This window comes from Mustela erminea, chromosome 16 (genome assembly GCF_009829155.1).
Source record: "Mustela erminea isolate mMusErm1 chromosome 16, mMusErm1.Pri, whole genome shotgun sequence".
Taxonomy (NCBI): Eukaryota; Metazoa; Chordata; class Mammalia; order Carnivora; family Mustelidae; genus Mustela; species Mustela erminea.
Genome location: NC_045629.1, coordinates 890431 through 918094, shown reverse-complemented (window position 1 = coordinate 918094; position 27664 = coordinate 890431). Strand labels below are relative to the sequence as shown.

At 36.3% G+C, this 27664-nt stretch overlaps 1 protein-coding gene across 7 annotated transcripts in view; it reads left to right on the top strand.

Annotated features, from left to right (window-relative positions):
* Positions 1–27664, top strand: part of PRKDC (protein kinase, DNA-activated, catalytic subunit) — a 243636-nt gene that overhangs the window by 184197 nt on the left and 31775 nt on the right. For all 7 annotated transcript variants that reach the window (XM_032316858.1, XM_032316859.1, XM_032316857.1 and 4 more), the window contains 7 exons: positions 6846–7051; positions 9689–9827; positions 10694–10882; positions 11766–11990; positions 12979–13087; positions 14687–14798; positions 26820–27009. In XM_032316858.1, coding sequence (XP_032172749.1) covers positions 6846–7051; positions 9689–9827; positions 10694–10882; positions 11766–11990; positions 12979–13087; positions 14687–14798; positions 26820–27009 — 1170 coding nt within the window. The remainder of the gene's footprint in view (positions 1–6845; positions 7052–9688; positions 9828–10693; positions 10883–11765; positions 11991–12978; positions 13088–14686; positions 14799–26819; positions 27010–27664) is intronic.

Sequence of the window (27664 nt, the reverse complement as noted above, 5' to 3'; positions counted from 1 at the left end):
AAATAAATAATCTTTTAAAAAATAATAATAAAATAAAATAAAAATTCTTCTTTAATTTCCTGGTTCACCCACTCATTCTTTAGATGGATGCTGGTTAACCTCCATGTATTTTTTGTTCCTTCCAAATTTTCTCTTGTGATTGCATTCAGGTTTTAAAGCTTTGGTCTGAAAGTGTACATGGCACAATCTTGGGTTTTTTTGTACTGGTTGGAACCTGATTTGTGACCAAGTATGTCATCTATTCTGGAGGGGACGTTCCATGTGCACTCAAGAGGAATATGTATTCTGTTGCTTTAGAATGAGATGCTCTGAATGTGTCTGTGAAGTCCATCTGGTCCAGTGTGTCATTCAAAGCCTTTGTTTCCTGTTTATCTTCTGTTTGACGATCTGTCCATTGGTTTGAGTGAGGTGTTAAAGCTCCCTACTGTTATTGTATTATTATCAATGAGTTTCTTTAATTTTGTTATTAATTGGTTTATATATTTGGATGCTTCCAAGTCAGGGGTAGAAATATCTACAATTATTAGACCTTCTTGTTGAATAGATTCTTTTTATTATGAAGTTGTGTCCTTGTTTACCTCTTTGGTTTAGAAACTAGTTTGTCTCTTATAAGGATGGCTACTCCAGCTTTCTTTTCATGTCTGTTAAGATGATAAATGGTTCCCGTCCCCTCACCTGTCACTCTCAATCTGGAGGTGTTTTGGGATCTAAAATGAGTCTCAGCATATTGATGGATCTTGTTTTGTTATCTAATCTGATACTCTGTGTCTTTTAATTGGAGTATTTAGTCCATTTACATTCAGAATAATTCTTGAAGGAGATGACTTTAGTGCCATATATTACTTGTAAAGTCAGCGTTTGTATAAATTGTCTCTGTTCCGAGGTGCCTGGGTGGCTCAGTGGGTTAAAGCCTCTGCCTTCAGCTCAGGTCATGATCCCAGGGTCCTGGGATCGAGCCCTGCATCAGGCTTTCTGCTCGGCAGGGAGCCTGCTTCTCCCTCTCTCTCTGCCTGCCTCTCTGCCTGCTTGTGATCTCTGTCTAGTAAATGAATAAAATCTTTTAAAAAAAATTGTCTCTGTTCCTTTCTGATCTTTTTTTATTTTTGAGCTCTCTCTTCCCTCAGAGGATCCCCTTTAATATTTCTTGCAGGGCTGTTTTAGTGTTCATAAATTCTTTCAGTTTTTGTTTGATCTGGAAACTCTATCTCTCCTTCTATTCTGAATGACAGCCTCGCAGGATAAAATACTCTTGGCTGCATTTTTTTTCCCATTTAGCATGTTAATTATGTCATGGCAGTCCTTTCTGGCCTGCCAGCTCTCTGTGGACAGGTCTGTTGCCGGCCTTATGTGTCTACCCTTATCAGTTAAGGACCTCTTGTCCTGAGATGCTTTCAGGATTTTTTCTTTATCAGTGAAGTTTGTAAGCTTTACTATCTTATGTTGGAGTGTTGACCTATTTTTATTGATTTTGTGGGGGATTTTCTGTGCCTTCTGGACTTGAATGCTTTTTCTTCCCCAGATTAGGGAAGGTCTGTTCTATAATTTGTTCAAAGAAACCTTCTTCTCCCCCTCTCTCTTTACCTTCTGGACCTCTATTACTCAAATATATTTTGCTTTATGGTATCACTGATTTTTTGAAGTCTCCCTTGGTAATCCAGTAGTAGTTTTTGTCTCTTTTTCTCAGCTTCCCTATTTTCCATCATTTTGTCTTCTATATCACTGCCTCTCTCTTCTGCTTTGTTTATCCTAGCTATTAGAGCCTCCATGTTTGACTGCATCTCAGTATAGCATTTTTAATTTTGGCCTGATTAGATCTTAGTTCTTTTATTTCTACAGTAAGGGAGTCTGTAGTGGCTTCTCTGCGTTTTTCAAGCCCAGCGTGTATCTTTATAATTGTTTTGATTTCTAGTTCCAATATGTTACTTGTATCCATATCGATTAAATGCCTACCAGAGAATAGTACCGCCTGTTCTTTCTTTTGCACTCATTTTCTCCATCTAGTCATTGTTTTCAGAAAAGTAAGGAGGAAAGAATAAAACAAAACAGCAGAAACAGTAGTAATAACCACCACAACAAAAACCTCAGGAAGTTGCTTCTGATATATGCTGTGTACATTCTGCTATTGTGTTTTGGCTGCTCTTTCCCACTGGTACTTCCTCTGTAGCATTCCTTCTTGCTTGCAATGGAGTGTTTTGACCCTTAAGTACGTATGGTTTGATTTGTCTGTCAAGTTAAGTTTGTAAAGGAAAAAAGGGAAAAAAAGAGAAGAAAAAAAAGACAAAACAAAAACAAAGCCTGACCTAAAACAAGAGAAAGGAAAACAGAACAAAAATGGATACAAACAGATAAACAATAAACTGTAAACGTGATTCTAGAAAATAAGAAACAAGGAAGGAAAGAAGAGTAGGGAAAGAAGAAAAGAGAGAAAAAAAGTAGCCAGGCTCAAAAATTAAGAGAAGGAAACAATCAAACCAACAACTGAACAAAAGATTATCAGCCTGATACAAAAAAAAAGAAGAAAAAGGAAAAAAAGAGAGAGAGAGAAAGGGGGAAAAAATAGATGATTAAAGGATGAAGAATAAAAAATAAGAAACAGAAAAATGAAAAAAAGCATTAGAAATTAAGAAAAGGGGAATCAAAAACAAAAAAGAAACAAGCTTTGTCCTGTTTCCACTGGAATGTGATGTTTTGGTACTTTCTTTAATCAGTGGACTTGGTAGATTGTGGACTTGTGTTTGTCTTCTTTGGAGAGGTTTGCTGGACTGGTTCACAAGGTGACTTGCTTTTATAAAAATGCCCCTGCTAGGTGCTGGGGTGCAAGATGTAGTGTAGGAGACTCCAGAGTCCACTGGAGGTGTTGTGTTTCTCTTTGAAGTCCTTCTGTGCTGGTGGTGGGAGGGAAGTAGGAGAGATGGTGGAGGATGTGGAAAATGGTATCACCCAGCCCTCCTCTCTCCGGGGAGTGGAACTCCCAGCCACTGTTCAGGAGCCCTCTGAGAAGAGCAAACAGTCTCCTGTGTCCTGTGGTTTCATCAGTTCCCTGCCCTAACCTGTCTGTGCCTAGACTATTGGCACACCCAGAGCCACAGATCTGTATTTTATCTCTGGCTGGTGGTTGATATTCAAAACTCCCAAGTTTTAAAGGGCATAATAAGGTGTAGGCCCACTCCCAAACCAGGAGGAGAGGCTTGGGTTGTGTCAAGCCCCATACTATCCGGAAAAACCATAGCTCAGTACATGTGCAGAGCCTACAATTTATTGTAATGCTCAGTGAAAAGCTGGAACCAGGTTATTGGCAGTATACACTCAACTCTGTCCCCTACTCCCCTCTGTCCCAGAAAAGCCTTTGCAGAGGCTTGAATCTATTGTGGCAGATAGCAAAAACTATGACCAGGCTAATTGCACTGTGCTCCAGTCTCTGCTTTCTGCTTAGTTCAGCCACAGAAAAGCAGCCACTCAGCGCACACAGGTTTAAGTCTGTTGTGGCTCACAGCAAAATGTTACTAAGAGGCTTTCTGCCCTCTGTGCACACCTGTGACTCTGCTGATGAGCACTGATCAATGTTTCCAGCTGGCCTTTGGTCCTTTGAGAGGCAAAATATGCTCTTCCAAATGATCTCTGGAATGGGTGTGATCTCACCCTATTCAACCTAAGGGATCTCCTCACTGTGGCTTATTGTGTGGTTCTTACCCACTGGGCTCTTTCCCACAGTCTCCTTCTTCCTGGCTTGGCTCTGAGAAACAGGTTCTGTCCCCTTCAGAGCCTTGTGGCTTTCCTCTCCACCAGTTCAGGGCTCTGAACTTTATATCTGCCCCCCTACTCTTGCTCCAACTGTGCAGATTGTTTCCTTAATCCTCTGATTGTCCCAAAACACTTAAATATTGATCAAGCTGTATTTGAAGGACATGGCAAGTTCAGGATCCCCCTACTACTCTACCGTCTTAACTCCATCCCCCAAAGCCCATTTTTGTAATTTTGTAACTAGTAACCTCCCTGGAGTAATTTAAAGTATATATTCTTTAATATTATTTATCAGTAGCTTTGGTTTGCAAACTAATTGGGTGATAATTCCCTACTATGAAATACTAGGTTTTCCTGTTTTATTCTTTCCTATGTAGCATGAAGCTATTAATACAGTTTCTTTTTATATATTCTATTTTTATTGGTTTAAATATAAGTAGAGTTCCTTCATTGTTTTTTTCTTGGCTACACTAAAGATAAAATTTGAGAAATTGTATTGAATTAGCCAGTATTTCAAAGTAAGTTTCTCTTTACATTGTATTCCTAAGTAATTTTTTAAATTCTGAATTCCTAGCTTTGTCCCCAAATTTATTTTAAAAAGCTAGCTTTTTCCATTGCTGTTTAAGAGTCATTAACTATCATTAAGTAAATACATGATTTTTACTCATTCTAGAGCTTGTATTCGGCATTGCCTACGGAAAAAGCAGTATGAATGCAAGTCAGTGCCTGCAGTTGGCAGCATTTGCTATTATGATTTTCTGTTTGTGGTTCATACCTGAAAGTATGATTGTTTTCCTCTTTTTATGCCATCTTAGTACATTTGCATGGCATTCACATGAGTTCTTATTCTAGCAAGCACTCTGTTGAGATGCCATTGCCTTGCCATGACATCCCAGAATGAGTTTCTTGTCTGCTGTATATCCTGTATTTGTCAGAGTATCCTAACTATATACATTAAACTGGAAGAAAAACCCATTTGGCCGTTTTTCCATGACACAGTCAGTGACTGGCAAACGGATAATTGATTTGGTGTCCTACATATATGCTATTCATTGCTTGTTTGATCTTTATAAAAATTTTGATTTTCCATATGGTTTCACTTATTTGTGGAGCATAACAAATAAACATGGAGGACATGGGGAAATGGAGAGGAGAAGGGAGTTGAGGGAAATTGGAAGGGGGAGGTGAACCATGAGAGACTATGGACTCTGAAAAACAATCTGAGGGTTTTGAAGGGGCGGGGGGTGGGAGGTTGGGGTACCAGGTGGTGGGTATTATAGAGGGCACGGATTGCATGGAGCACTGGGTATGGTGCAAAAACAATGAATACTGTTACGCTGAAAAGAAATTTAAAAAAAAAATTTTTTTTTTAATTTTCTTTTACAGAGCACTTATTGATATTGTATGTGTGAATCTCTATTTAAGAACTATGGAATATATGAAGTGAAGAAATGTTTCTTGCCTTCACCTAATACAGTGAGATAAGGGTCCAAACAAAGAATACTGTTATTCCAGTAGATTGTCATCATTTTGAAAATTAGGCTTCATTACTTTATTCTGTTTTGGAATTTATAAAAGTGAAATCAGCTGAAGATTTTTTGCTTAGCAAATCATTTTTATAGAGTAAAATGATACTGTCAACAAGATTATACAGAATAGTCAATCCTGAAAATAGACTTACAGAACTCATTCAAATTATAAGAATACATTTACATATAAAGGAATGATACACCAGTAATAGTTGTTTACTTATTTAAAACTTTCACAAAAGACTTCTGTTGGCAAGTGGGAATAAATCTTACGCTACATGCCATCAGGGACAGCACTGTTGATTACAGTGTCTGGAACACAGAGGGCATTTGGTAAATACAGAATGAGTTGATTCCTTGAAAATTAAAAGTATACTTATTTTAAAGATTTTATTTGTTTATTTGAGAGGAAGCAAGTGAGCATGTGTGCACATGTGTGACCTTGCATTAGCAGGGAGAGGGAAAGGGAGATGGAGAATCTCTTAAGCAGACTCTGCTGAGCATGGATTCTGACGTGGGACTTGATCTCATAACCCTGAGATCATGACCTTAGTTGAAACCAACAGTCAGATGCTCAACTGACTGAGCACCCAAGAGCCCCCAAAATATATGTATTTTAAAATAGTCTTATATAATTCAATAGAGAGATTATATAATCTCTCTAAATTAGAATGATGTTATCTCAAAATCTGACACTTTAGCTGAGACACTTTGCTGTGTTATTGACTGAAACAGAATTTTATTTGGATTTTCTTTCCTATACCACTAGTTCCTTCTAATAGTGACGTTTTTGTTTGCTAGCTTGAAGAATCTATATTCTTTCACGTCCCCTGATGTAGAACTTAAGTTGGCTTGATCAGACATAGCAAGTGGCCCGTGTATGGCACAGCTGCAAGGAAAGTGTGTTTGTGGCTTAGGGGGGACTATCTTTTCCAGATATCTGCATGTATGTGCATGCACAGACATATACACAAGAACTATGTGCACACATTCAGGTTTGTTTTAATGAAAATACTATCATCCTTTTTATAATATTCTGATTTGTAGCATATTTTTTATTGGTGTATATAGGATGCTCAAATTGAGAGTTACAAAATAAAGGTCATATAAAAATCCCTGAAATCCTCTAATTCAATATTATTGTGAATAAGTTAGCCCCTGGTTGAAAGGAGATGAGAAAAACGATGTTAAATAGTATAACAGAGATAATTATACCTATTCCTTGGTAATTGGGTATGAAAGCTGTGTTTCAGCTGTTTTTCTCACCAGTTCAGGCTAAATATTCCTGGGAACTACAGTTGTTGTTTGGATATATAATTTATATATACAAAATTTTTTATGTTTTGCTAGTGGTTTTCTTGCTTTAAGTTAACCTCTGAATTGGAAGTGTAAAAATAAAAGATCATTTCCTCCTTTAAGCAAGCTGAATGTTAAGGAAATTTTGTTAATAGAATTACACAGAGAAATTTTTATTTATGTCAAAATGTTCTTTTATATTTAGTAACATGACTTACTTGTGAAGATACAGTCAGAGTACCACAGGCAAAATAGCTGCATATGTTTGTGGTTTCACAGGAAATCAGTTGCCAACACACAGACTTGCTGAGCCTCGACCCAGCTTCTGTCAGTGCTGGCTGCCTGGCCAGTCTACAGCAGCCTGTGGGTGTCCGCCTTCTCGAGGAGGCCCTGCTCCACCTGGTGCCTCAAGACCCACCTGCCAAGAGGTTTCGGGGGAGGACTCACCACTCTCCTGATGTCGTCAGATGGATGGAACTTGCTAAGTAAGCTCTGTGATCCAGACTGTTGGGAGAACAGTGAATTTGACTGAAGTAATCAGGAAAAACTTCTCATTCTCGTGAAAAATGAGCAAATAAAGTTGATTGTAACACTTCTGTGAAGTTTTTTTGAAAAACTTCTCTGGCAAAGTACCATTCCTTAAGTCAAGAGTAGTTGTCCCAACAAGGAATGTCTTTCCTCAGGAAAGAGAACATCAATGAAACTTGTTCTTTCAGTATACAGTCTTTTTTGGACTGAGGGTGTTATTTATCAAGTTTAGTTTCCTGTAAAGTGTGGCCATAACTTAGAGTTTTATATGTTTTTACCGCTTCACTAAACTAAATAGAGGATAATCCATTATTTTTAGCAGGACTCAAACTTTTAGAAACAATTTAATCCAATTACTTTGTTTATTTGGAAAAAAAACAAATTCCGTTTTGTCATTATGCCCTTTTGCATTATGTCTGATCTTTTTCCTTACTTGTGGTTTTATCATAAGAAAGCCAGTGCCTAATTCTGAGAAGGATGTTAGATTGAAATTAAATTTGAACTTCTGTTTTATAGTGCTGATTTTTAGATCTTCGGGTTCTAGGAAAAAGAGTAAAGGTAAGGGTGGGGAATCCTTGTACTATTTACTGTTTTATAGTCATTTTTATCTTTCTCTCTTGAATACTGTGTGTTAGTAAGACATTGTGTCATGTGCTAAGAAGAATTAGACATGTCTCCCCAGCTCACAAAACTAGCATCCAGTAGGAAATGTATGTACTTACATGCATAACTAATCATACCTCAAATGGAAAGCATTGAGGTCTCTTGAGAGGCAGGTAAATACCAGGGCAGTTCAGAGGGTACATCAGGCTAATACTGATTCTACTTAGTAACCATTTTTATTCCGTTGTTTCACACGTGCAAGTGAACAGTCACTAGCACTTTGTATATTTAATATTTTCAGGGAATGAGAAACTCATCTAATGTGTATTTGCTGGGTAAATGTAATACACAACTTTTAAGATCCTAAACTTTAAACATTTGCTTCTTACTTTATTTAAATACTTCCTCATACTTTTGGGGCTCCTTGGCGGCTCAGTCAGTTGAACATCCAACTCTTGGTTTTTGCTCAGGCCATGATCTCAGTGTCATGAGACAGAGCTCTGCTTCGGGCTCCACACTCAGTGGGGACTCTGCTTGGGATTCTTTCTCTCCCTCTACCCCTCCCCGTGCTTGAGCTCTCTCTACTCTCTTTCCCTCTAAAATAAATAAATCTGCAAAAGAAATACTTCCTCATACTTTTGTATATATAATATTTTGCATTCCTTTCAAACAGAGTACTAAGAACATAATTTTGCCTGTTCATGACATGTCATGGTCATCATTTTGACTATGTTAAAGTGTGTATTATCCTGGGAACATGGGGACAGTGCAAGGTGGATATGAGACTGATCTCTTTTCTGAGTTACTGGAAAATGTTTGTAGTTTCATCTCCTTTTAGGCTCTTGGACTGTAAGCTGTTAAGATACCTCCCCATCTCCCCACTTCTGCCTCTGGTTTGTTACCCATAACCCTCTACAAACAGAGGAAAGAGAAGGCATATCTACTAGGTTTTTATCTAACTTTGGAATCCTGGGGCTCCTGAGTAGCTCAGTCAGCTAAGCATCTGCCTTCAGCTCAGGTCATGATCCCAGGGTCCTGGGATCTCAGGCTCCCTGCTCAGCTTTGGAATCTGTTTCTCCCTCTTCCTCTACATCTCCTGCCTCCTCTTGCTTTCCCTCTCTCTCACTTTCTCTCCAATAAATAAAATCTTTAAATAAATAAATAAATAAATAAATAAATTTGGAACACTTGGGCTCTGACAGAGTCCTTAAGGCTTTTTTTTTTTTTTTTTTTTTTTTTTTTTAATAAGTACATGAGATTTCATACTGAGAAAGGACCAAACTGCAGGAAAGCCAAAGAGGAAGCTGTCCTCGCTTGGCTGGCCAGGTGATTGTAGCTTCGGGAAGAGATGACATTTGTGTTGAGACCTAAAAGATGGGGGGAAAACTCCAGGGAAAGAGGACAAACTTATTAACACTTACTTGAGAATATCTTGGTGGGGAAGCTTCGTTGATGGGGTGAAGAAGATTTTTGTTAATGTGAAGCGAGGAATGAGTGCTCTAGCAAATAGGCTGTAAGAAAATTACTTGTCAGTAGAATCGAGATGACCCATAGCATGTGGATTAAAACATGGTCTTATTAGGATCAGGATTAATTTTTACTCACTCTGGATTCTTGACTATGTTCCAAATTTTAGGTATAGACAGGATTTCAAATTAGTCACCCAGTGATATGTGTGATGTTACTGTAATGGATTAACACAGAATGGTCTTATTATGGTGAGGCAATTTATCCATTGTAAATTTTAGGATATTTTCATAATTCACTCTAAATGTACTTTAGAATAATCTTTGTGTCCTGTAGACTAAAGTAGTAAAACCTGATGGTAACTAAACAATGTCTAAGATTTTATATTTTTATAAAACAAAAATAACATATATCCTTTTTGGCTAACATAATGTGGTCGCTTAATTTAGTATCATTTCATTAGAACAAACACTTAAAAAATATTGGCATATTCATTGATTTGGATTTTTTGTTTGTTTCTTTAGACTATATAGGTCAATTGGAGAATACGATGTCCTCCGCGGTATTTTTAGCAGTGAGATAGGAACAAAGCAAGTCACTCAGAGTGCTATATTAGCAGAAGCAAGAAGTGATTATTCTGAAGCTGTTAAACAGTATAATGAGGTAAAATTTATCTCTAGCAAATATGTCAGTTGCTTAAACACTTTTGTTATCTGAATGGAAAAACTGCTAGCTTTAGAATTCAGAGTTTCATAATGTTTCAACTTTATTCCTTAGTTTTTACAGAAAGGTTAATGGCAGGAAATAGTTTCATAATAACCAAATGTGAAATAATTATTGCTTTATCTCTTATTCTCTTTAAGAAAACATCACTGAATAGAAGAGAGAGCATTTCCTATCAAATATTATAAAACTATGAGATGCTATTTCAATATGTGTTGTTATTATATAATTCTATTTGGGTAGATCATTTTCCTTCAGTAAATAAAAACCTTATGAAGAGGTAGGTAAGAATTGGTTTTGAGAAGATGACTGTACGTTCAATCTTGTACATTTTGCGTTTGGAGTTGCCAATGGCTATCCAGTTATAGATGCCTAGCAAGTAGTTGAAATTCAGAGTCTGTGATCTATGAGATGGTTGAATGAGCAATACAGAATAAAGTCATCTACAATTTTCAGTAAATGTCTTATTTTCTAATTTTCAATCTAAGAATTCTTTAAGTGGTAAATAAACCACAGTATTGATTTAAATAAAATTTTAGGTCATTCAGAGTCTTTAGTTAACTGGCTTCTTTCATAAGTTTCTCAGAGAGATAGTTTCCTCTTGGTTTTTATGTTCATTTGTTCCCATAAGATTTGTTTTGGTTTATTCCATTCAGTATTACTCTGTTTTCCCTTTTCTCTCCCTTTGCCATAAATCTGAAAATGATTGTCCTTAACATGAATGTTAACACTACCTATAATACAGATGCTTTCATTTACATTCTTACCAACTTTGTAAAATAAATTTATGAACTTTTCTTCATGAGGCTCTCAATAAACAAGAGTGGGTGGATGGTGAGCCTACGGAACCTGAGAAGGATTTTTGGGAGCTTGCATCCCTCGACTGTTATAACCAGCTTGCTGAGTGGAAATCATTGGCATACTGTTCTATAGTCAGCGTTGATAATGAAAGCCCTCCAGATCTAAATAAAATGTGGAGTGAACCATTTTATCAGGTGGGTAGAATTTTTTTTTTATTTATTTATACATTTAGAGATTCATTTATTCATTTTAGCACAAGCAGAAGAGACAGAGGGAGAAAGAGAGAGAATCTCAAGCAGACTCTACAGTGCCTGGAGCCCAACTCAGGACTTGATCACATGACCCTGAGACCATGAGCTGAGCTAAAACCAAGAGTCAGATGCTTAACTGACTGCACCACTCAGGTACCCCCGATAGAATTTTTTTTCAGGTCACTGAAATAAATATTTTAGATGGTAAGCTGTTTTCTAATTAAGTTGCTTAAAACTTTTAAAAAACAAAGTAGTAGTTGTAAAGTATTAGGATATTTGTATAGCCTGACGCCCCGCATGAACTCCATAATATTGTTAAATCTCTTATGACTTTTGACTAACCCTTTCCAAATAAATGGGATCCATTTAAAAATAAATACTAACGTCCGTGCATGACTCCATGGAAGAATATTTCATGGTGTCTCTGCCCTGAGTCACAGGCTATGTATGGGGTAGCCCTCACCCCTGAAGTGGGACAGTTTCCCTCTCATGGGATCACCCAGACTCTTGGAGGGAAGCAGCTCACCTGGTCCCCATAATACAGCTGACTTGCCTGTGCTTGTAGATTACTCACTTGTATGTAACACCCAATGATCTTTCAGCTAAAAGTGGCTCCCATTTTCTATAAAACATGTTCCTGTGTATTTTGTGGTTACAAAATGAATAATTTTAAGTGAATGTGTTTTAAAAATTATAGATTTAGGTTTGAAGCATCACATTAGCTCTAAATTTTGACCTGAAAAGTTATACCAAAGTATGTTATAAAATAATTAAGCATACTCATATTGGCTTTCTAAAGTTACAAGTAGAGTCTTCTGCTCCTTAGGAGACCTATCTACCTTACATGATCCGCAGCAAGCTGAAGTTACTGCTTCATGGGGAGGCTGACCAGTCCCTGCTGACGTTTATTGATGAAGCTGTGAACAAAGAGCTTCAGAAGGCTCTTATAGAGCTGCACTATAGTCAAGAATTGAGCCTTCTTTACATCTTACAAGATGATGTTGACAGAGCCAAATATTATATTGAAAATTGCATTCAGAATTTTATGCAGGTAATGCAGTTGCACCAGTCTGAAACGTACCCTTTCTTTGATACTTTTAATCGTCAGTAAACTCATGAATTAAAAAAAAAAAATCAAGTGGAAATTTTCTTTTACTATTTGATTCCACCCATTTCCTTCTTTTCTGTTCTTCCAGTTTCTTCTACACTCTGTCCTTTGTCTTAATGCATTTTTAGTCTCTTTTTTTTTCTGTTTTAAAAAGTTTGATTTTTTTCATTTTTCCTTACATTTTTATCTTTCTGATACTGTTAAAGAACACTTGAGGGGTAGACTTTTCATCTAGATTGGCTGAATGGAAGTTGGTTGCTTTGTGACGAACATGAATTTTCCCTGTTCATTTTTTACCATTTTGCCTTCTTTCCTGTTTGCTTTTATAAGAATGTTCTGATGTTTGTTCTTAAAGTCAGTGTCTTTATAGAGCCTATTAACATTTATTATTGGCTTATATTGATCATAGAGGCATAACCATTCATTGTCTTTATTTTGTATTTTATTTATTTTTTAAGTAGGCTCCATGCCCAGTTTGGAGCCAGTGTGGGGCTTGAACTCAGGGAGATCAAGATCTGAGTCAAGATCAAGAGTTGGTTACTCAACCAGCTGAGCCACCCAGGCACCCCAAATTTTGAATTTGTTTAGTACATTCATGGGGTAGTTTATCAAAGAAGGAATTGGCTTCTGCGATTGGCAGTCTTATACTATAGGACATTGTGATTTTTAAGAACTGGTGATGAATAGAGGCAACAATGCCTAATTGTGTTGATTTTATTGACTTCTTTGAAACAAAATGTAATTAAAACCTAAATTATTTTTAAAAACTTAAACCATTTGTTAATTGCTTCTGTGAGCTAACTATTAACTATTCTGAGACACATTCTGTAATTTGTGCAGGGTAGTTGGTATATTTTATATTATAGAGAACTGTATTAAAGTTTAAAGTAGTAAATTTATTTATAAGCAATGTTAAATATCTTTTTTCTAGAATTACTCAAGTATTGATGTCCTCTTACACAGAAGTAGACTCACCAAATTGCAATCGGTACAAACTATAATAGAAATTCAGGAGTTCATCAGTTTTATAAGCAAACAAGGTAATTTTTTTAATCTACCATTTTTTTCTTTTATAATTATAGAAACATTTTGGTATGATTTTACTTAGTGGAAGTACATGTTTCTTAACATATGGGTAAGAAAATACCTTGAGTTCATTCTACAAATACATATTTTGACATCACTGAAGTAAATGTTTAAAATAGTCAAGCACTATTCTAGATACTGAAGATGCAAAGCCAAATAAAATGTATTGCCTAGCTTGACAAAGCTTTCAAAAGAGTGGGGTAATCCCTACACAATGTGATTCCTACTGAGGCAGAGGAAAGTCCCATGTCAAATATGGTAACAGAATCTGCCCTGGACTGAAGGGTGCGGGAGGCTCCTGGAGGAAGGGCCTGAGTTGAGTGTGTAAAAGGCAGGGGGGGCTCACAGAAAGTCTGTCTTATAGAAAGCCTGCAGTGTCCCAGATAGGCTGGAAGTTCAGTGACTGGGTGCCACATGCCCTGGCCTGAGGGGAGATAAAACTGCTGGCAGCAGTGTGCAGACCCTAAAGGTCTTTCTGCTGCCAGCAAGTAGATTTTATCCTGGCACCTATGGGAGGCCACCCAGAGTCAAAGGGAAAGAATACATCTTTGCATCAGATATACATCTTAGTTATAAGTTGGAATTTCAGCTTGTATGTTGGATAACTAAAAAATAAAAATGAAAGGCACTATCAGTACTAATAAAAATTGGTATTCATATATATCTACAACTGATCATACTCTAAATTTGGAGAATTCTTTTCCAAGTACATATTGTTAATGACATAATTAATGATTATTCATTAAGTGTTTTCTACTTTCTGGGACTTAAGTTAATCTCTTTTTCTATATTACATAGTTTTTATGACAGCCTTAGAAGATTTATGTTTTTTTCTTCTCATTTTATAGAAACAGGTTAAATAACTTGCCTAATGTAATATGTAGAAAGATACTGATCTTGAACCCAGCACTGTCGATTTAAGCTTGTGTTCTTAACCACTGCTTTCCCACCAACAGAAAGAAAAACTAAAGCTTTAAAAACATTAGTAATGTGAAATTTAAATTTTCTGAGAGTTATCATGAATCTCTTGAGGCCACATTGCTTTGTTTATTAATTATTATTAATCGTGTAACCTTGTGCACATACCAGGGTTTGGGGCAGTATTCTGTCATTCAACACAGTGATGTCTCCAGCTTAAGTGGTGAATTCTCACATAAATGGCATAAACCAAAACTATAAGTAGTCCTGTGCTGATTCAGATCAGATTTTGCTAACAAGCAAATTGGCTGCAACCCTGTGAAAACTTTTCAGGTTTCATTGCTTTTTAGATTTTGGAATTGTGGATGAAGGACTGTGAACCTATGCTAAATTTGAAAAACTGTATATGTTCATCTTTCCATTCTTACTCTATGTCCTTAAGAAATTGAGTTTTGATTGTGAATATGTATTAAGTTTACTGTGGTAACTTTTCATTCCTGTTGTGAAAGACAACACAAAAATTTTTAATTTGGTCAAGAAATTTGAATTACCTTTCTATTCACTAGTGGAAGCCCTACTTTTTAAATTGGTCTTGTCATTGAGCTGTGGATATAGTCATCTTCTATTATTTTTAGGTAATTTATCATCTCAAGCTCCTCTTAAGAGACTTCTAAATACCTGGACAAACAGATACCCAGATACTAAAATGGACCCAATGAACATCTGGGATGACATTATCACAAATCGGTAAGGAGTGATCCTTTTCATCTGAATGTGGATTTTTTTCTGAAATTGCCAGAAAGGTTTTTCTCCAAAACTGGCTTAGGAAAATGGGGGCTTTGAGTCTAGTGTAGATAGCTGACATCTTGCTGATTTTTCATATAAGTTCTTCGTTCTTAGAATACTCTCCATGTCAGCAGTGTGTCCTTTGTCCCACTTGTTCCCTGTGAGGGGACTGCAACCCACTAACACTGAATTTGTCATGTGCTGGAAAGTTTGTTATGAACATTCTTCTGGCAGTCAGAGAAGGCAGGGGAGCAGTGGGGGCAGTGGTCCATCTGCTTCTGTCTCAGGGCTGAATGTTAGCTACTGAAATGGCAGCAAAGAAAACACTGCTTAGAGATTTTTTTATTATTCTATTATTATAAGTTGGGTTTTTGACACTCCTGCCTCCCACCTCCTGACTCTGTTACATAACTGTATGTATCACTTTACCAGGCCTGAGATGATTTTCATATGCTCAGTTTTTCTTTGCCCTGTGACAACCCTGGATAATTTATGAGGCAGATACTAACCATATATTTCAGAGACAAGGCACCAAAATCATAGAGGTTGTGAACTATTTTATGCAAATATACACAGTAAGTCGGACTCGGGGATTGTGATCCTATGTGTAATGTTCTTGCCGTTATATTCCTTTTTTTAAAGAGATTTGTTTATTTATGTATATATTAGAAAAAAAGCACAAGTTGGAGGAGCAAACGGAGAAGGAGAAAGAGAATCTGAAGCAGACTCAAACAGAGCTCGGAGCCCAATGTAGGGCTTAATCTGATGACCCTGAGATCACGACCTGAACTGAAACCAAGAGTCTGATACCTAACTGACTTACCACCCAGGCACCCCTTGCCATTATATCCCATTTCCTCTGCTGCTACAGTGTTTTTTGTGGGGTTATTTGGTTCGTTTGGTTTTTTTTTTTAACATTTTATTTTTTGTAACTGTTTTTTTTTTACTATTTATTTTGAGAGAAGTTCTTCTCTATAGAAAAGTTGTAAGAAAAGTAGAACTCACCTCTCTATCTTTTACTCACATTCACTGTTTTTAAACATTTTTAAATGATGCCACATTAGCTTTTTTTCTCCCCACACATACGTGATTATGTTTTGAACCATTTGAATTTAAGTTGCATATATATGTCTCTTTATCTCTTCATCAGTGTACATTTTCTAAGGAAAAGAGTATTCTCTTATATAACCTCAGTACAATAATAACTTCAGTTTTCATTTTTAATCTACAGCCCCAATTTCAGTTTGTCAATAGTACCATTAATGTTCTTCAAAGCATTTTACCCCTCCTGAGACAGAATCCAGTCCAGAATCTCATACTTTATTTAATCAAAATGTCTTTCTGACCTCTTAATCTGGAACATTTCCTCAGCCATCTTTCATGACATTAACACTTTAGAAGAATGTTCATCAATTTGGGTTTGTCTGTATCTTCTTACAGTTATATTCAGGTGATACATCCCTAGTTATAATATTACTTAACTAAAGTATTATTCTCAGGGTATCACATCTGGAAGCACAGAGTGTCCATGTGCTTTTTACTGGAGATAATTTTTTTGCCTGGTTAAAATACTATCTGGTTTCTTACATGGAAAGATGGTCAACATCACTCATCATCAGGGAAGTACAAATCAAAACTATAATAAGATATCTCCTTATACCTGTCAGAATGGCTAAAGTCAAAGTACAAGAAGTAATAGGTGTTGGCAAGGATATGGAGAAAGGGGAACCCTCTTGCATTGTTGGTGGAAATGCAAACTGGTGCAGCCACTGTGGAAAACAGAAGGCTCCTCAAAAAGTTAAAAATAGAAGTACTATGTAGTCCAGCAATTGCACTAATAGATATTTACTCAAAGGACACAAAATACTAACTTACATGTACCCAATGTTTATAGCAGCATTATCTACAATATCCAAAGTATGGAAACAGCCCAAGTGTCCATCCACTGACAAATGGATGAAGAAGATATATATATATATATATATATATATTGATATATATATATATATATATATATATATATCAATGGAATATTACTCAGCCATAAAAAACAAACAACAAAATCTTGACATTTGCAATAACATGGATAGAGCTAGGGAGTATTATACTAAGCAAAATAAGTCATTCAGAGAAAGACAAATACCATATTTATTTCACTTGCATGTGAAATTTAAAAAACAAATAAGTGAAGGGAAATAGAGGCAAGCCAAGAAACAAACTCAGCTATAGAGAATAAGATGGTGGTTGCCAGAGGGGAGAAGGTAGGGGAAGTGTTAAATAGGTGATGGGCATGAAGGAGTATACTTGTCATGAGCACTGAGTATTATATGTAAGTGTTGAATCACTATATTATACACGTCTAATGTAACACTGTATGTTAACCAACCAAAATTAAAATTAAAACTTAAATACATACATACAAGGGAAAATTAAAAAGCAGGACTCAGAAACAATATTATCTAGTCTCTCCAGTGTATGTTTTTTGTTGTTTTAATGCCTAGATTTTTTTCCTGTGCAACTAATAAACAGTGTAAGAGATGCTTTGAAACATGCATATATCCTGCTTCTCCTAAAACTTAGCCCTTTTTATTTTGTATCTGTGAACGACTTTTAGCCAAAACCAGGCTCGACAATGATAGTTGCAAGGTGATGATTTTCTAATTCTACCACTGATGGATTCCAGTTTTATTTAATGGAATATAATCCATAACTGTTCTTATTTATATCATGTTCAAATTGTCTCAGATTTGGCCAGCAGGAGCCCCTTCAAACTGATATCACAGGCACATCTTGCAAAATTATTCCATGTTTTTTCTAGAGCTGTTATAGTTTTAGTTCTTACATTTAGGTCTGTGATCCAAAGATAATATTTGTTCTTGGTATGAAGTGGGTAGATGGTATGATGCTTATATGGCTATCTAGTTCTCTCGTCCCATTGTTCAAAAGTCTTTTCATAATTGAATTGCCTCAGCACCTTTTTTGAAAATCAGTGACCATATGTGTGTGGGTCTGTTTTTGAATGTTCTATTCTATTACTTGTTTATATATACATTTTTTTCATATGTCATGTTGTCTTCATTACTGTTGTTTTATGTCTTGAATCATATAGGGTGAGTACTCCAGCTTTGTTTTTCTTTATGAAAATTCCTTTGTCTGTTTTAGTTTATTTATATTTATATATACATTTTAGAAACTGCTTGTCAATTTCTACCAAAACAAAAGCACTGACAGTTTGGGATTTTGTTGACTCGAGTTTGGGAATTGCCATCTTAACTATATAATATAGAGTTCTCTAATTCATGAATATATGTCTTTCTAATTAGCTTTATTTAGGTTTCTTTAAAAAAATATTTTTTATTTTATGTGTATTCTTAATCCCCTTAATCTATTCACCCATGCTCCACCCACCTCCACTCTGGCAACCACCAGTATGTTCTCTGTATTTACGAGTCTCTTTTTTCTCATTGTTTGTTCATTTGTTTTGTTTCTTAAATTCTACATTTGAAGGAAATCATATGGTATTTGTCTTTCTCTGACTTAACTCACTTAGCATTATACTCTCTAGGTACATCCATTTTGTTGGAAATGGCAAGATTCCATTCTTTTTTATGACTGAGTAATATTCCATTATATACATCCCACATCTTCTGTATCCATTCATCTATCAGTGGACACTTAGATTGCTTCCATACCTTGGCTATTATTGTAAATAATGCTGCAATAAACATAGGGTTGCAGATATCTTTTCAAATTAGCATTTTCATTTTCTTCAGATACCCAGCAGTAATTTTTTGAGGAGCGCCCCCCCGTACTGTTTTCCATAGTGGCTGCTTCAGTTTACATTCCTACCAACAGTGCACATGGGTTTCTTTTTCTCCATATCCTCCAACACTTGTTATTTCTTGCATTTTTTATTTTGGTCAGTGTGACAGGTATAAGGTAGTACCCCATTTCGGTTTTGACTTGCATTTCCCTAAAGATGAGCAACGTTGATCATCTTTTCATGTGTCTGTTGGCCATCTATATATCTTCTTTGGAAAAATGTCTATTCAGGTCCTCTGACCAGATTTTTTGCTTTTTTTAGTGTTGAGTTGTATAAGTTCTTTAATATTTTAGATATTAGCTCCTTATCAGATATATCATTTGCAAACATATTCTTCTATTCGGTAGGTTGCCTTTCTGTTTTGTCAGTGGTTCCCTTCACTATACAGAAGTTTTTTATTTTGGCATAGTCCCAATAATTTATTTTTGGTTTTGTTGCCCTTGCCAGAGGAGACATCTGGAAAATTGTTTCTGTGGCTAATGTTGAAGATATTACTACCTATGTTTTCTTCTAGGAGTTTTATGGTTTTAGGTCTCATAGTTAGGTCCTTAATCCATTTTCAGTTTGTTTTTGTGTGTGTTATAAGAAAGTGGTGTGGTTTCACTCTTCTGCATATAGCTGACCAGTTTTCCCAGTATCTTTTGTTGAAGAGACTATTTTTTCCCCATTGTATATTCTTGCCTCCTTTCTCATAGGTTAATTGACCATATAATATGGGTGGGTTTATTTCTGGACTTTATGTTCTGTTCCATTGATCTGTGTGCTTTTGTGCCAGTACAATACTGCTTTGATTACTATAGCTTTGTAGTATATCTTGAAATCTTGGATTCTTATACCTCCAGCTTTATTCTTCTTTCTCAAGATTTTTCGGCTATTTGGGAATCTTTCAAGGTTCCATACACATTTTAGTTTTATTTGTTCTAGTTCTGTGAAAAATGTTTTTGGTATTTAGATAGGGATTGCATTAAATCTATAGATTGCCTTGGGTAGTATGGACATTTTAGCAATACTGGTTCTTCTAATCCATGAACATGGAATATCTTTCCATTAGTTTGTGTCCTATTCATTTTTTTTAATCAAGGTTTTATAGTTTTAGAGTATAGATCTTTCACCTCCTTGGTTAAGTTTATTCCTAGATATTTTATTCCTTACAGTGTATTTATTTGTAAATAGGATTATTTTAATTTCTCCTTCTACTATTTCATTTTTAGTGTATAGAAATGCAATAGGTTTCTTTATATTAATTTTGTATCCTGTAGTTTTACTGAATTCATTTAATAATGTTAATAGTTTTTTTTTGCTGGCATCGTTATTGTTTTCTATATATAGTTTCATGTCATCTGCAAATGTAGAAGTTTTACTTCTTATTTCAGTGACCCTTTTTTTTCCAATAAGGATTCTTAGATTTCTTTTGTTAGATTTGTTCCTAGGTATTTTGTGTTTATCAACAGAGTTCCAGTTATTTGCTGTTCATATTTTCTGAGTTTTGTTTTATCATGCATGGGTGTTAAATTTGATCAAATGCTTTTTTCTACATCTCTTTAATTGATCATGTGCTTTTTCTCCATTGTTTATGTTTGTTAGGTCTGTAGTCTATAGTTTTGTCTATACTGTTGTGCACAAACAACATCTCTGTCTAGATCACCTATCCATTTTGAAAGTGAGATATTAAAGTCTCCAACAATTATTGTATAGTTCTCTAATTTTCCTTTTAGTATTTCTTTTATATATTTACATGCTCCAGTGTTAGGTACATAAATATTTACAATGTTTACAATTGTTATATATTCTTGATGGATTGACCACCTTATCATTATATAATGACCTTCTTTGCATTTTTTTACCATTGTTAGCTTAAGGTCTGTTAGTCTGATTTAGTAAAGCTACCCCATATTTATTTATTTGGTTACCATTTGTTTGAAATATCTCTTTCAATGCCTTCACTCTTGATCAGTGTTGTTTTTAAAGCTAAAGTGAGTCCCTTGTATGAAGCATATTGTTAGATTTTGTTTTTTTATTCATTCAGCCATTCTTTGTCTTTTGATTGACAATTTAATCCATGTACATTTAAAGTACTTATTGGGGGCACCTGGGTGGCTCAGCGGGTTAAAGCCTCTGCCTTCGGCTCAGGTCATGATCCCAGGGTCCTGGGATCGAGTCCCACATCAGGCTCTCTGCTCAATAGGGAGCCTGCTTCCTCCTCTCTCTGCCTGCCTCTCTACCTACTTGTGACCTCTGTCTTTCAAATAAATAAATAAAATCTTAAAAAAAAAATAAATAAAGTACTTATTGATAGGTAAGGGCTTACTTTTGCCACTTTGTTATCTACAGTTTTGTAGATCTGTAGTTCCTTGCTTTTTATCTTGCTGTCTTTTGTGATTTGATGACTGTTTGTATGGATATACTCTGACTCCTTTATCATAATCTTTCATAATTACTAAGGCCTTTCCTTGGTGTTTACCATGAGGCTTAAATAAAATATGATATCCTATTATAAGCTAATAACACCTTAACTGTGATAGCATTTTTAAACTTTTACACTTTTACTTCCTCATGCTCCTCACATATTAGGTTGTTGATACTATAATTTACATATTTTTATATTGTGCATCTAATAACAGATTATTGTAGTTATGGTTTTTATTTTTTTAAGATTTTATTTATTTATTGGACAGACACAGATCACAAGTAGGCAGAGAGTCAGACCGAGAGAAAGGGAGGAAGCAGGCTCCCTGCTGAGCAGAGATCCCAATGCGGGCTGGATCCCAGGACCCTGGGATCATGACCTGAGCCAAAGGCAGAGGCTTTAACCCACTGACCCACCCAGGCACCCCTGTAGTTATGGTTTTTAATACATTGTTGTAGTTATGGTTTTTAATACATTGTTTTAAAATTTAAACTAGCACTATAAGTGTATTACCACCATTACCATGTTAGAGAATCTGACTTTGGCTCGACATTTACCATTACCAGTGAGATTTGTATAAGTTCATATGTTCTTATGATATTAATTAACAGTGGTTTATTTCTACTTGGAGAACTCCCTTTAGAATTTCTTATAAGCCAAGTCTAGTGGTGAATAAACTCCCTTAACTTTTGATTGTTCAGGAAAGTCTTTATTTCTCCTTCAATTTTGAAGGACAAGTTTGCCAGGAATAGTATTCTTGGTTGACAGATTTTTTTTTCTTTTAATATTTTGAATAGATCATTCCATTGTCTTCTGGCCTGAAAAGTTTCTTTTGAGAACTCCACCTACAGTCTTATGAAGGTTTCCTTGTGTGTGATGTGTGTCACTTTTGTTACTTTCAGAGAGTCTTGTCTTTGACCTTTGACAATTTAATTATGTGTCTTGGTGTAGCCTGTTCAGGTTCAGTCTATATCCGGTCCCTTGGGCCTCATGGATCTGGAAATCCATTTCTCTGCACAGGTTTATGAGAAGTTTTCAGCCATTTTTGTTTTAAATGTACTTCATGTCCCTTTCTCTTCTCCTAGCATTCCAATAATGGGCTTATTATTTCATTTTGCTACCCTATAAGTCCATAGACTCTTCACTCTTCACCTTTTTTTTTTTTTGCTTCTCTGGATGATTTCACTGATTCTTCTGCATGATCAGGTCTGTTTTTGAAGGTTTCTAGTGGATTCGTCAATTCAGTCTTAGTATCCTTTGCCTCTAGGATTACAGTTTTTTGGGTTTTGTTTTGTTTTATAGTTTTCTATTTTTTGTTGTTGTTGTTGTACTTCTCATTTCGTTCATGCATTGTTTTCCTAATTTCGTTTAGTTGTCTATTTCTTTCTTCTTGTAGTTCACTAAACTTCTTTAAAAATTATAATTCTGAATTCTTTTTCTGACCGTTCATAAATCTCCATATATTTAGAGTCATTTATTATAGCTTTATTATTTTCCTTTGGTGGTATCATGTTTACCTGATCTTTCATGATCCTGGTTTGTTTTGTTTTGTTTTGTTAAGATTTTATTTATTTATTTATTTATCAGAGAGAGCAAGCAAGCAAGCACAGGCAGGCAGAGTGGCAGGCAGAGGCAGAGAGAGAGCAGGCTCCCCACTAAGCAAGGAGCCCAATGCGGGACTCGATCCCAGCACTCTGGGATCATGAACCTGAGCTGAACGCAGCGGCTTAACCGACTAGGCCTCCCAGGCATCCCATGATCCTGATTTCTTACATTAGTGTTTGTACATTTGAGTATATTGTCTCGTCCTCCAGATTTTACAGATTTGCTTTGACAGAAAGAGTCCTTCACCAGTCAGCTCAGCTTGGGGATCTGGATGTGTCAGCTGGTAGCATCCTTGAGCCAGGTGGGGATTATGTTAGGATATATTTTAGGTTAAGGCCACTGCCCAAGTTCTGAGGTTGGGATGGAGTGGTTGCCAGTGGCCGCAAACAACTGAAAAAAACTGCTGACTTTTTTCCCTGCTGAAGTGCAGCTCTAGGATGGTCTCTGCAGTTTCCACTATTCTCTGGTCAGTCTTCTGGACGGTCAGGACTAGGTACTGTACTCAGCAGTGGGCAGGGCTCTGAATTAGCTTCCCCTCACCCTGAGGTGGGACAGCAAATTGGCCCCAAGGCCAGTAGAGCCTTGTTTTGGGGCCCAAATTAGGCAGGTATGAACACGGCATTTTCCTGCCAGAGAGGGCTACATTTTGCTCTGCAGAGACGGAGAAGTACTGGCTCTTCTCTTTGATCAAGTTCTACTCTAAGTGGAGCTATGGGGTGGGCTACACAGCTTCCTATGTACTCTGGTTTGATTCCGTGGGCAGGCAAGCTGAAGGTTCTGTTCAGCAGTGGGTTTAAACAGGTGAATTTCCCTACCTGTGCAGGGCCATTACACAGTCCCCAAGATGGGCAAGTTTCTTATTTGAGAACCATATTAAGCAGAACTATGTACTAAGTTCTGTGGCCTAATGAGCCTGACTCTTTGGGTGGATAGGGCTACCCATCAGGTACTCTGCTCAAGTGCTACTGTAATCACAGTTGCAGGATGGACTATGCAGATTCCTGGGAGCTCTGGTTAGGTTTCCTGGTCAGCTATGGTTAGGCTGGAGGCTATATTCAGCAGCACTGCTGCTATAAACTTGCTTCCTTTTTTGCTTGGGAGTACAGAACAGGCCCTTAGGGCTTGCAAGGCTCTTTGTTTAAGAGACCAAATGAGTCAGAATGGTGCTTCAAGCTCTCTGGTCAGATGGGGTCACCATATTGCCTCAACAGGACTGCTGATCTGGCTTTCCATTCAAGTGCCAATTTAGTAGGAGTTGCACAGTTGGTTTCAGAGACCCCCAGGAACTCTGGTTAAGTTTTTTGATTGGCAGGGTTGGAGGCTGTATTCAGCAGTAAGTGGGGCTACTAATTAGCTTCCCTGCCTGGGCGGGGACACACAACAAATACCAAAGGAGGCAAGGCTCTTTTTTGGGAAGCAAATTAGGCAGAACTGTGCGGCAGTTGGGGCCACTGGCTTGGCTCTATAAACAGGAAGGACTTTCTGCTTGTGTGGCCTTTCTGTGCAAGTACTGCTGGGTTAAGCAGCTTCCCCGGTGCTCCAGTCAAGTTTCATGGTCAGGTAGGACAGGACCAAGAGTGACACTCAGAAATAGGTGGAGCTCTGAATTAGCTTTCCTCCGTAGGCAGAGTGCCTCGTTCGGGGTCTAACAAACCTGCACCCTGCCGACTTTCCTAGTCAGACTGGGCCACTGTGTTGGTTCTGACGATAAGCCAAACCACTGGTTAGAATTTCTACTTGGGCACTGCTATGAGTAGGAACTCAGTCTGCCAAGATCTGAGTGTTGGTTGCTATAAGCCCGACCCCCCGCCATACCACCTTTCTGTCACAGTCTAATCCCCAATCATTAAGCCCTGCTGCAGGTTCCTTTGTTATCTCTATGAGATGAGACCCAAGTGGGCTTCCTGATTTGCAAACCCCAACGCTAGGGTAACTAGAGGTCCATCTTGGGCTCTTTTTTTCCTACTGGAAAAACTTCAGACTTGGGGCCCTCTTGTTGTGGTACTGTTCCATCCTGTGATGGGACCCTGCAGTCATACAGTAGCTGTTCCTTTTTCTCTTCTTATGTGATCCATCTGAGTCTCTGTGGTGTTTCAGGCTTACCCCTGTGTTCTAAGATTTTCTCAATGGTGTCTTGTCTGTGAATAGTAGTTAGTTGCTTTCATTTTGTTTGTTTTTGTTTTGTAAGGGAGACTGAAGTCAAGAATGAACTATGTCACCATCTTGATGATGTCACTCCTTCTTATAGTTTATTACATTGACTGATTTTTGAATATGAAACAAATGTTGCATTTGGAGGGTAAACCTTGTATGGTACAATGATCCTTTTTATATATTCTTAGATTTGCTAACATTTTATTAAGAATTTTAGTGTCTAAATTCAAGTGGGAGATTGGTTTGTAATTTTCTTTTTTATAATGTCTTTGTCAGGTTTTGGTATTAGATCTATAAAATAAGTTGGACATGTTCCCTTCTTTTTTTCCTTGAAAAAAGGTTATGTAAGATCCTTCTTATTTCTTAAGTGAATATTGGATAGAATTCACCAGTGAGATTTTATATGGGCCTGTAGTTTTCCTTTTGGGAAGATTTTGGATAATGCATGTAATTTCTTTGGTAGATATGGGGCTATTAAAATTTTCTATTTCTTTTTATGTCAATTTTATTAAATTGTATTTTTCAGTATATTTTTCTGTTTCATTTAAGTTGTCAAATTATTCACATAAAATTGCTCACATTATTCTCCTTTTTTTTTTTATTACTGGCAGTATCTGTAGTGGGAATCCCTTTTTTACTCCTGATATTGGTGACTTGTGTTCTCTGTTTTTTCTTGATCCTTCTCACTAGAGGTTTGTCAATTCTGTTGATCTTCTTAAAGCACCAGCTTTTGACTTTGTTAATTTTCCTTGATAACTGTGTTCTGAAATTTAATTGATTTCTGGTCTCATCTTTAGTATTTTCTTCTTTCAGCTTACTTTTGACTGACTTTGCTCTTCTTTTTTTAGTTTCTTGAGGTGGAAACTTTGATGTTTGATTTTATACTTTTTCCCCTAATAAAAACATTTAAAGCTACATGCACCCGTCTAAGCTCTGCTTTGGCTACATACTGCAAATTTTGATATGTAGTATTTACATTATCATTTAGTTTAAAATATTTTCTAATTCTTTGGGGCTCCTGGGTGTCTCAGTTGGTTGACTGTCTGACTCTTGGTTTTGGCTTAGATCATGATCTCAGGGTCATGGGATCAAGCCCCATGTCAGGCCTGCTCTCAGTGGAGAGTCTGCTTGAGATTCTTTCCCCTCCCTCTTCCCACCTCCCAGCATGCACATGTGCTCTCTCTAAAATAAATAAATAAATAAAATATCTTCTAATTTTCATATGATTTCATTTTTGACCTTGAAATAGTTATAAGTGCTTTGTTTAACTTCCAAATAGGTGAGTTTTTTTGTCTCTCTTATTATTGATTTCTAAATTAATTCCACAATGGCCACAAAACACATTGTGTATAGTTTTAGCTTTTTAAAATTTGTTAAAACTTGTTTTACAGTTTAGCATATGGTCTATTCTAGTAAATATACTGTATGTACTTAAATCCTGTATATTATGTAGTTCTTAAATGTAATTAGATCAAGGTGGTTGATGGTGTTTTTCAGAACTCTGTGTCTTTATTGATTTTTTTTTTTTTTTTTGTCTATTCCATCAGCTGCCTACATATGTAAGGATTTCAAAATCTCTTACTTTCATTGTGGAATTGTCTATTTTTCTCTTTAATTCTATTTTTACTTACTGTATTTTGAACTTTGTTACTAGGCATATACATGTCAATAATTGCTAGGTCTTCCTGATTAAATGTCCTTTTTATCGTTATATGTCAAAATAATGTATGATAGCATATAGTGAAAACACTAATAGATAATATTATATTTTTGCTTTATACAGTCATACATATTTGAAAGAACTTAAGAGATCATGACCTGATCTAAAATCAAGTGTCAGATTCTCAACTGACTACGAAATGCTCAGAAATGAGCAAAAATTTAATAATTGTAGAATTTCTGTCTGTAAATGCCATCCAGTATCTTCCCATATATAAAAGATTTATTTCATAAGTCTCTGCCATTAATTTTCATTTTTCATCATTTTGTGTAGATGTTTCTTTCTCAGCAAAATAGAGGAGAAACTTACTCTTCCTCCAGGTGATCATAGTATGTCCATGGATGATGATAAAGATTCTAGTGATAGGATGGAAGTGCAGGAGCAGGGAGAAGAAGTCTGTTCCCTGATTAAGAACTGTATGTTCTCCATGAAAATGAAGATGGTAGAAAGTGCAAGAAAGCAGGTGAGTACTTATATTTGTTTTCCTCTATTGTAACATAGAATTTTCTTAAATTAGCTGTTTTTTAACACCTCTTTTTGGGAAAGAACCCAAATACATGGAGACTAAACAGCTTCCTTCTAAAGAATGAATGGGTCAACCAGGAAATTAAAGAAGATTTGAAAAAAATTCATGGAAACAAATGATAATGAAAACACAACGGTTCAAAATCTGTGGGACACAGCAAAGGCAGTCCTGAGAGGAAAATATGTAGCAGTACAAGCCTTTCTCAAGAAACAAGAAAGGTCTCAAATACACAACCTAACCCTACACCAAAGAAAGCCTTACCCAGCAGGAGAAGAGAAATAATAAAGATCAGAGCAGAAATGAATGAAATAAAAACCCAAAAAACAATAGAACAAATCAATGAAACTAGGAGCTGGTTCTTTGAAAGAATTAATAAGATGGATAAACCCCGGGCCAGATTTATCCAAAAGAAAAGAGAAAGGACCCAAATAAATAAAATCATGAATGAAAGAGGAGAGATCACAACAAACACCAAAGAAATACAGACAATTATAAGAACATACTATGAGCAACTCTACACAAACAAATTTGACAATCTGGAAGAAATGGATGCATTCCTAGAGACATATAAACTACCACAACTGAACCAGGA